The sequence below is a fragment of the Labeo rohita genome, unplaced genomic scaffold (assembly GCF_022985175.1).
Source record: "Labeo rohita strain BAU-BD-2019 unplaced genomic scaffold, IGBB_LRoh.1.0 scaffold_518, whole genome shotgun sequence".
NCBI classification, from domain to species: domain Eukaryota; kingdom Metazoa; phylum Chordata; class Actinopteri; order Cypriniformes; family Cyprinidae; genus Labeo; species Labeo rohita.
Genome location: NW_026129439.1, coordinates 30,421 through 41,942, shown reverse-complemented (window position 1 = coordinate 41,942; position 11,522 = coordinate 30,421). Strand labels below are relative to the sequence as shown.

Here is an 11,522-nt window from a genome sequence, read left to right as displayed (position 1 = left end):
AAACTGAGGTAAAAACAGCAGCAGAGTGACTGTATAATGACTGAACACTGTGCTGTTCACTGGATCTTCACAACACAAAGTAGTGAATCATGACTATCAGAGAAACCACCTGAATGCTGCAAACATTTGACACTGAAGCACATGTATCATGAGAGATGTGTTACCTCCTACAGCACAGGAATACTGTTGAAGCTCTTCATTGCTGACTGAGTCCAGGTACAGCTTGTTGACTTTAGTGAATCCATCTGTTACCTGTCGTCCGTTCTTGTACCAGATGTAAGTATGTTTGTCGTTCAGAGTGCATTTAGTTGAACAGCTTAATATCACTTCCTCTCCTCCTGATACACGGATTGGGCTGTTTGTCACTTGTGTATCTGAAAAACAGAATTGAAGTACCTCATGCTGAGACTAATACAGAATTTGACTGACATGGAAAAGCAAAACCTAAAGGGGACAAGAATTGAGAAATTAAATTTCCCTTGATCTTTCAATATATAAGAGGTCATTGTACTATTTAAAGCAACTAAACAAAAACATCCTGTAAGTTTCAGAATTCAAAATTTCCCCATAGGTCCAAAAACAGCTTTAATTGAAATCAAGCTGCCCAAACGGTTCATTTTATATTTCATCTCAGTACAACATCACAGTGCGATGAAAGACTTTCTCTGCAGAAGAAGATCAACACCTACTTCTACGTAATTGCCTCTTTAGTGCCAGACATTGTCACAACACACTGCACCACATCCAAGACAGAATCACTGATTATAATGTGTTCTGCTGTAAGGAGTAAGAAGTACAGTAAGGAGCAAGGAGTAACCAAAACGGCCCCTACTGTTTTTCAGAGTATATCCATCTATTATTTTAATATGCAAGTCAGTTATGCAATAACTGATGCAATACTTCTCTCAAAAAATTGTTCCAATTGTTTTGGTATTCACATCCTTATTGTTTTTGTTTGCACTGCAACAACAAAAAACAGAGAAAAAAGTCAAACTTGATCAAATTTCACACAGAACTCAAAAATGGACTGAACAAAATTATTGGCACCTTGTCAAAGTTGTACGAAATAATTGCTTTTCAAGCATGTGATGCTCCTGTAATTTGTATTTAGACACACCTGTGGCAGGTAACAGAAGTAGGCAATATAGTAATCACACTTGCAACCAATTAAAATGGAGAAAAGTTGACTCAGCCTTTGTGTTCTGTGTCACACTGAGCATGGAGAAAATAAAGAAGTATAAAGGAGTTGTCGGTGGATTTGAGAGAAAAAATTGTGGAAAAAACATGGACAATCTCCAGACAGTCCATCTCCAGAGATCTTAATGTTTTTGTGTCCACTGTGCGCAATATCATCAAGAGGTTTACAGCACATGGCACTGTAGCTAACCTACCTGGATGTGGACGGAAGAGTGAAATTAATGAAAAATTACAACAAAGGATTGTTGGAAAGGTGGATAAAGAACCCCAATTAACTTCCAAACAAATTCAAGCTGATCTGCAGACACAGGGTACAACAGTGTCAGCTCACACTATTCGTCGCCATCTGAATGAAAAGTGACGCTATGGTAGGAGATCCAGGAGGACACCACTACGGACACAAAGGCATAAAAAACCAAGACTGGAGTTTGTCAAAACTTATGTGACAAAACAACAATCCTTCAAGGAGAACGTACTGTGGACAGATGAGACAAAAGTAGAGCTTTTTGGTGAAGGACATCATGGCACTGTTTACGAAAAGAAATGAGGCCTTCAAAGAAAAGAACACAGATCCTACCGTCAAACATGGTGGAAGTTCAAATATGTTTTGGGGTTGCTTTGCTGCTTCTGGCACTGGATGCCTTGACAGTGTGAACGGTATCATGAAATCTGATGCTTACCAAAGAATTTTGGGGTGCAACATAGTGGCCAGTGTCAGAAACCTGCGTCTCCACCAGAGGTCATGGGTCTTCCAGCAATACAATGACCCAAAACACACTTAAAACTCTGTTACAAACAAAGCGCTGGAGAGTTCTGAAATTGCCAGCAATGAGTCCAGATCTGAATCCCACAGAACACCTGTGGAGAGATCTTAAAACAACAGTTTGGAGAAGGCATCCTTCAAATCTGAATGACCTGGAGCAGTTTGCAAAAGAAGAGTGGTCCAAAATTCAAGTAGAGAGGAGTAAGAAACTCAAGCGATTGATGTCAGTTATTTTTTCCAAAGGGGGTGCTACCAAATATTAAGTTAAGGGTGCCAATAATTCTGTCCACTGCATTTTTTGGGTTCTGTGCAGAATTGTATCATATTTGACTTTTCTTCTCTGTTTTTTTTTCTGTTGTTATAATGCAAACAAAACAAAAAATAAACATGTGAGTACCAAAACATTTGCAATTGCTACAATTTTCTGAGAGAAGGGTTAAATTTTCTGACAGAATTGCAAGGGTGCCGATTTTTTTTGGTCATGACTGTATATATATATATATACACAGTGCCCTCCACTAATATTTGCACCCTTGGTAAATATGAGCAAAGACGGCTATGAAAATAAATCTGCTTTGTTTATCTTTATGATCTTACATTCAAAAAATTCACAAAATGCTAACCTTTTATTGAAGTAAAACAATTAAAAGTGGGGGGAAACTTACGTTATGAAATAAATGTTTTTCTCATATGCATGTTGGGCACAATTATTGGCACCCTTAGAAATTATGAGTAAAATATCTCTGAAGTATATTCCCATTCATATTTGCATTCATTTAGCACACTAGAATGACTAGGAGTATGATATTGTCCAGTAATAATTTACTGTTTCACAGGATTATAAATATGAGGAGCACAAAGGCCAAATGTCCTTAATCATCCATCACAAGGAATAGAACCAAATAATATAGTTCTGATGTGCAGAACAAGATTGTTGAGCTTCACAAAACAGAAAGTGGCTGTAAGAAAAGAGCTAAAGCATTGAAAATCCCAATTTCCATCATTAGGACAATAATTAAGAATTTCCAATCAACTAAAGATGTTACAAATCTGCCTGGAAAAGGATGTGTGTCTATATCGTCCTAATGCATGGTGAGGAGGAGAGTTTAAGTGTCCAAAGATTCTCCAAGTATCACAGCAGGAGAACTGCAGAGATTAGCTGAGTCTTGGGGTCAAAAGACTAAAAAAAAATATTCAAACAGCCCCTACGTCACCACATGCTGTTTGAAATGGGACTGGCTTCTGTGGTCAGATGAAACTAAAAAAAAGAGCTTTCTGGCAGCAAACACTCAAGATAGGTTTGGTACAAAAAGTACCCCATGCCCACGGTTAAATATACTGCTGGATCTTTAATGTTGTGGGCTTATTTTCCTGCCAGAGGTCCTGGACATCTTGTTCAGATACACGGCATCATGGATTCTAGCAAATACCAACAGATAAAAAATGTAAACCTGACTGCATCTGTTAGAAGTTCTATAATGAGCTGTGGTTGGATCCTCCATCAGGACAATGATCCAAATCAAACATCAAAATCAACACAAAAATGTGTCACTGGGCATAAAATGAAGCTTCTGCCATGGCCTTCCCAGTTGCCTGACCTGAACCCTATAGAAAATGTGTGAGGTGAACTGAAGAGAAGAAGCACAAGCATGGAGCTGGGAAACTAAAGGATCTGAAGAGTTTCTGTATGAAGGAATAGTCTCTGATCTCTTGTCAGGTGTTCTCCAAACTCTTCAGGCATTAAAGAAGAAAACACAGAGCTGTTATCTTAAATAAAGGACATTGCAATAATTGGGTGCCAATAATTGTGGTCAACGTATTTCATAAAGAGATTTTCCCCCTGCTTTCCATGGTTTTACTTAAATGATAGGTTAGAATATAGTAATTTTTTTGAATGAAAGATTAAAAGGATAAACAATGCAGATTTATTCTTACAGCCACCTTTGCTCATATTTACCAAAGGTGCCAATATTAGTGGAGGGCACTGTATATATATATATATATATATAATCTTGCTAACATTATAAGTAGACCTAGGACAAAATTTAAAAATGCAATTCACAACCCCTTTAATATAATGTCACTGTAGTATTTGTCTGTGAATATTTTGGTGTCATCATTGGTGTGGATTATGAATTCATACAGTGAATGCAGCATCATGATCTGTACCTGTAACAGTAAGAATGACTCCAGGTGATCCAAAGTATTGGTTTAAGTCAGTGATGATTATGAATTGATATTCTCCAGAGTCGCTGATCTTGAGATCTTTGATTCTCAGTTTGTTCCCCACATACTCCACACGACCAGCAAACTGATGCTCCTCACGCAGATCCTTGATATCACCACGCTGAACATAATGCCAGAATGTTTTATTTACAGTATGACCAGAGGGATGTGAGTATGTGCAGGAAATGTCTACTGTTGAGTTCACCAAAGCACAGACTCTTCTAGAGGTGTAAGTCACATCCCAGCAGCCTCTCTGAGAAACACCTGAAAGAAACACAGATTAACATGCAAAACTAAAACACTTGTTTACATATACACATGTATGGATCAAACATTGTTTGACACTCACACACAGAAGAGGAGGGATGTTTACGGTCTTCATGAGAACAGGAAAAGCTGCCAGCAAATGTGCTGATTGACACAAACATGTTATGGGACATTGTATGTGTGAAATACTGTCCATCCTTCATCCAGTAATAATAAACTCCAAAGGTCAAATCACAGGAAGAATCACAGGTCAGTTTTACTGTTGAGTCTGTAGATACAGGATTCATCCTCACCTGCAGATCTAAGTCAGTAAAAAAGTAAAAAAAAAACTTAATTACATGTCAAATGAAAACAGTTGAACTGACCAGAATCTGGACTCAGTTTCACCTGTGACTGTTAGACTGACGGCTGCTGATCTGAGATGTTTAACTCCATCATTCATGATGAACATGAGCTGATATTCTCCAGAGTCTCTCTTTCTCACGTCTGATATTGTGAGTGTTGAAGAGCTGTTTGAGATCTGATGTTTCACTCGTCCTGAGTAGTCTGAGTCTAAAATCAAATCTTCAGGTTCATTGTTTTTTCTCCAGTTTGTACTTTGTTTTTCACTGAACCAGAACACAGTTTTGATGTTGATGTTGGAGTAAAAGCACTCCAGTTTAGCTTCAGTCCGCTACAGGTCACAGAGATCTGGTCTAATGTTGCAATGCCTAAACAAAAAAACGTTTTATTATAGAGATATTATAATACTTGAAAATACAGAGCAATATTAATAAAAATAAATGAAGATAATCACTTTTGGAACATAAAATATGTCAAAGTTAATTAGAGACACATTTACATGAAAACATTACAGAGCAGAAAAACACAGTAATTCCCAAACCTGGAATGAGCAGCAGCAGGATCAGAGGTGAGAGCCTGGAGTTCATGATCTTCACTTTGTGTAAATTCATACATACAATGAAAGACAAAAAAACAAAAAAAAAAACACTCACACTTGAAGGGTCATTACAGTTTAGAAGATTCATCAGTCAGTTATCATAGTTCATGCTACCCCATTTAAATCATGAAAATAGTAACATTTCGCTTACAGTAAAATGACATTTTAAATGCAATTAAATATTAGCTTTACTTATATTTCATGTTGCTGTTGTTCTCAGATGTTAGTTGTCATTTCTACGGTGTGTTGGAGAAGCTGTTGCAGACTGTCTGTGATTCTTTTTCCTTCCTTTTTCTTACTGACAGACTAGGAGAGGAAAAAATATTTTTATTTCTTTAACCAGAGAAAGGAGATGCTTACTCTTCAGAAAATCTTTACTGTCAAACTCAACTCAGACAGTCATTATGAGCTGTTATGTTGTTATATATTTTTAATTTTATTATCAAAACCTAAATGGTGATAAAACTGTGCTATATTAAAGTCTCAAGACTCAAAAGTCAACAGAAGTTCATATCTAAGACTGCACTGTGTGAGATTCAGCACACAGTTTATGGTAGTCTGGAGCTTTATTCACTGTGCCACATTCAGCTCGATCTGCATTCAAACAGACAAACCAAGATGAGTATCGGACAAAAGAGATATTTGTAGCAAAAAACAAAACAAAAAACAAAACTGTTCACTAGATGTCGCTTTCCCAAACTGCTCTTTAAAGGGGTCATCGGATGCCCATTTTCCACAAGTTGATATGATTCTTTAGGGTCTTAATGAAAAGTCTCTAATATACTTTGTTTAAAAAATCTCAATGGTTTTGTAAAACAACACCTTTTTTTACCTTGTCAAAATCAGCTCTGCAAAAATCATCTCATTCTAAGGGGTTGTCCCTTTAAATGCAAATGAGCTCTGCTCGCCCCACCCCTCTCTTCTCTCTGTGGAAAGATGGTCTTGTTTACATTAGCCGCTAAACTTCGTAACTACAACGTTATAAGGAAAGGCGATCGCAAAGATTCATAAAAAAACGCTTATACTCACTTCTGCTGTAGGTGAAGCTGGATCACGAATAATTTGTGTGAACATAGACGGATATATGTAGATCGGGAGGCGCATTCCCTTCACAAACAAACGTAATCTACTGCATCTTCAGCGGCTCAGATGTCGGGAGTAAATGACGACCACTGTGTTCATTATTACATCCAGCAACACAACACCTCAATTGCTCAATCTGAGATATTCTTGTCTAATTTACATCCCTGCTCCGCATCGAAACAAAGAGGTCGGACTGTGACAGCTGATCTGAGGTAAGACGCTCATGTCAATCAACTATCGTGGGAGCGGCCTCTGTGGGTGTGACGCCACAATGACAGGCATCTGAGAATGGCTCGATTTGGAAAAGGGGATATTATTTTTACAGATTAATTAAAAACCACTGCATGGATTTTGATCATTATAGGGTAGATTTGTACATACACTGACAACACACATTAATGTTCAAACAACATGAAAAAGTGAACTTAGCATCCGATGACCCCTTTAAAATAAAAGTGCCTTAAAAGGTTCTTCACAACAATGCCATAGAAGAACCATTTTTGGTTCCACAAAGAACCGTTCAGTCAAAGCTTCTTCAAAGAACCATCTCTTACTTACGCTTTTATAATCTGAAGAACCTTCTTTCACCACAAAGAACCTTCTGTGAAACTGAAAGGTTCTTCAGATGTTAAAGGTTCTTTATGGAACCATTTAGACAAAAAAACGTTCTTCTATGACATCGTGAAGCACCTTTATCTTTAAGAGTGTATAGGACACCTTTAAAACATTATTTACTATACTGTTGGTTATGAGCAGATTTATATATATATATTTCCTGACCAATAGGTGGCGCTGTTGTCTTTTCAGGAAATCACAGATCATAGAAGTAACTCTACCAAGTCTACAAAGCTGTTTAAACAGATCACAGCACTGCTTGATATTGAACTATAAGAACACACAAGGTGTTTTTCTGCCTATTAAAAACCACACCAAGAATGATAACTGTAACCATAAAATTGCTGACAATATCATGGAGGAAAAAACTGTTGTGATCAATGTCACAGCATTTTTTTCCCTAGCTGACAGCCAATCAACATCCATTTGACTACCAATAGGCTCTGGTGTTTAAGCTGGATCCTTAAATGTAGTACCATCAAAAGTTCCGACACATTTTGTAATGTTTTTGAAAGTCACTTGTGACAAAGTCACTTATGATCATCAAGTCTGCATTTATTTGATCAGAAATACAGAAACTATAATATTGCGAAACTTAAAATGTAAATAAATAAATGAAAATTATACTTTAAATATCTATTTCTGTGAGTCGTTGCTGAATTTTCAGCATCAATTTAACACATCCTTATGAATAAAAGTATTAATTTCTTTAAATAATAATAAATAAATAAATAAATAAAAACACTGATTCACTTTTAAACAGTATTGTAAAACAGTTGAGTTTTACCTTTTTCGAATCCATGCAGCTGATCTCTGGGTCTGGCGGTAGCACTTTTAGCATAGCTTAGCATAGATCATTGAATCCGATTAGACCGTTAGCATCTCACTCAAAAATGACCAAAAGAGTTTCAATATTTTTCCTATTTAAAACTTGACTCTTCTGTAGTTACACTGTGTACAAAGACGGACAAAAAAGTTTAAAGTTTAAAGTTTTTTCATTGGTGCCATGGGTGCAGCAGGCGCAGTGATATTACGCAGCCGTCAACTCTGCCAGCTGCAACTCCACTTCTACACAAACTTAGTGCAGGCCACTTTCAGGAGCTGCGTAATGTCACCTGCTGCACCCAAGGTACGGTAGCAAAGTTCCTTGATTGTTACACCGGAATGAGAGTATCCACAAGTTTCCTACGCCCCGTGAGGCTTTGCGTCAAAAGTGGGAGCATCTTCCGGTTTGTAGTAAACAGGCGGGAAATGGCACTCATTCATTTAACCAACATTTTCCTCTGACTGTGTCGGGAAAAGATTTAAAGCTTCGAGTGTGTCGAAAACAGCGCGATCTGGTGGTTAGTAAAAAATAAAGCAGCCAAAAGCCTGTGAAAGAAACACCGTCGGACGAAACATTCACACATTCCACAGATCGACTCATGTTGCGTGCTCCAATATAAGTCTAACAGTGTGCATGTTTGTTTGTTGAATTTCTCTCTCTGATCAATTCATTTACCTATTAAATGCTAGTACGAATATCTATTTGATGTAATAGAAGAATAATGTACACATCAAGTGCATACAGTATGGCAAAAATTTAATTTTCCTGAAATAATTTGTATTTTTCACATCATTTGTATGACTGAGTATTTAAAAATATAAATGAATAAGTAAGATCTGGGGGTTCAAACCGACACAAACTGAATCACACATGGTATTAGAGAAAAAGTGAGGCTTGTCACTGGTTTTTGTGATTTCTACGTTAACAACACAAGCTTCGAATCGAGGCTTCATCTAGCACACCCCTAAACACAAGCTCGGATGCCTCGGTTCAAATATCACGTACATCACTAGTTAACTAGTCATTCAAGATTTAGCGATTTAAACTTGCTAACGATGTGAGAGCACCATAACGACATCTCTCGTAAAGGTTTGCAACTTTACAAAGTATACAAGGATCTGAAAAACACTTAGCCTCTCGCTAATTTGCACACAAAATACCAGTGGTATAACACTACTGCCGCCTCACCGGAAATTGTTCCCACGTTCTTTTTTTCTTCCAGTAGCGCCCCTCGGAAACAGGTGGATAGTTCTAGCCATATCAGCCTAGAAAATCACAACTTTTCATTTTCCGTCAGTCTTAGTACACGATGTAACTACAGAAGAGTGAAGTTTTAAATAGGAAAAATACTGTCATTATATATGGTCATTTTGAGCAAGATGCTATGGGTCTAATCAGATTCAATGATCTATGCTAAGCTATCCTAAAAGTGCTAACGTCAGACCCGGAGATCGGCTGAATGGATTCGAAAACGGTAAAACTCAACTGTTTAACGCTAGGAGAGTTGGACAACACAAAAGTGTGTTCCTTTAAGTAAATGAACATCCGTGCTTTTATCTCTTTTTTTTCTAGCTGGGTATGGGCAGGATTTCCCTCACATTTAATAAATATTACCTACAGATATTGTCATATTATTAATATTAATAAATATGATATATTGTATTGTATTGCAGCCTTAAATATGCACTACTTATCCTACACAAATGAAGCGTAAGGGAAAGAGACGGTTCTGTTTAATTGAAACTGAAAGTAAGTGTTATGTTAGAGCAGGAATGTAGCCTAATCCTCAGCACAATTCAAAAAATTACCTCAGCACATCTGAGGTACTTTTTTGAAACATTAAAAAATAGTGTAGTGTGTTTGCTTTTTGAATTTAAATACAAAGTTCTTTGGTTTTACTTTTGTAGTTATTTTGCTAGTCAGCTCCTGACACGATGTCATTCACTGTACGCGTTTGGGCGCCCCAACCCGCCACCAAAAAAAAAAAAAAAAAAATAGAAGAATCACCACAAAAAATTCGAATGGTTTCTACTACAAATACCTTTACAAACATTACAAATTATTAACTTTTAACCATTAAAACCATTAAAAATGGTTTTCTGTAGTGTGTTTTGCGACATGTTCTATTAGGATTTAATGGTTTTAACAACCCTTAACAAATAAGTTTATTTTATTAAGTATACTCAAGTAAAGTTCAAGTATATTTTTAAAGTATACTTTATAAGTATACAAATATCAGTGTACTCGTACTATACTTTTAATACTATGTTTTTAGTTTGTACTGTAAGCATACTAAAAGTGAACATAGGTATACTGATAGTTTACTAATTAAATACTTTTAGTACACTTTAAAGTATAGTCTCAGTAAACTACTACTTTAATGGTTTTATACTGCAGGTATACTCGTAAGTTTTCTTTAAGTGAATTTTACATCATACTTTAAGTTTACTACTATGTCCCTATTTAGGTATTAATTTGTATGTATTGTTATATGAATATCTGAACATACAAAACATCAAAAGAAAGCACAGGGTATCTGCTTGTAAACAAAAACATTTTATTCTAGCTTCATACATCCATTTTTTTTCAAACACTTGAATGTGGGTAAGTTGCATAAATAAAAAAATAAATAAACATTTTGAACAAAACGCTAAAAACAAAATACAAATTATAATAATCAAAACGTAGATGGAGTTCCCAAATCATGAGTTATTATTACCTCTTCATGTGTTAACATTTTATTACACAGTTTTACATATCTATGGTTTTGATCCTGTTTTATGTCTGATGACTGTGATTACACATGGAAGCGGATTCTTCTTCTCTCGTGTTTTTCGTAAGGAAAGCCACCGACAGAAGGTGACCAATTACAAGTAGAGACCAACAGGCAGCATTACAGTGTCCATTAAAACCAATACAAGTCCCATTTTAACCAGTAAATCCATTGCAAATTTTGTCTATTGTTTTCTTCAGCAGGGGCATCAACGGCACTCGTGCTTTACTCATAATAAACCGGAGAGTGGTCTTTTGAAAAATGACACTGATCGACAGAATAGGTTTATTCTAATCACTCCAAAATAGATGACAACTCATATACTTGCATTAGGAGTTGTACTTTGCGTGTCTATTCAGCCTTTTGCTTCAGCACCTGAAGGATGCATTCGTTCCGGCAAACATTCAGAACTGGTTTAACTGCAGGTGAGTAACAATTTAATAATACCCAGAAGAATGATGGCTACACTCTTAAAAATAAAGGTGCTTCACGATGCCATAGAAGAACCTGTTTTGTCTAAACGTTTCCATAAAGAACATCAGAAGAACCTTTCAGTTTCACAAAAAGTTCTTTGTGGCGAAAAAAGGTTCTTTAGATTATAAAAAGGTAAGAAAGAGATGGTTCTTTAAAGAACCTTTGACTGAATGTTTTTTTTGTGGAACCAAAAATAATTATTCTTCTGCATCGCTGTGAAGAACCTTTTAAAGCACCTTTATTTTTAAGAGTGTAGTATTTTACTGCCCATCTTGACTGGTGGACTGGCGTATGGAGGACCCTCCTCAAAACCTGAGGCCCTAGGGCAATTGCCTGCTCTGCTCTAACACAATGACAT

The 11,522-nt window shown here is 36.5% G+C and overlaps 1 protein-coding gene across 2 annotated transcripts in view; it reads right to left on the bottom strand.

Moving 5' to 3' along the window:
* LOC127160990 (sialoadhesin-like) overlaps positions 1–5,415 on the bottom strand; it is a 10,446-nt gene extending 5,031 nt beyond the window's left edge. For both annotated transcript variants that reach the window (XM_051103637.1, XM_051103638.1), the window contains exon 1: positions 5,337–5,415. In XM_051103637.1, coding sequence (XP_050959594.1) covers positions 5,337–5,406 — 70 coding nt within the window. In that variant the 5' untranslated portion in view covers positions 5,407–5,415. The remainder of the gene's footprint in view (positions 1–5,336) is intronic.
* Positions 5,416–11,522: the final 6,107 nt, after the last annotated feature.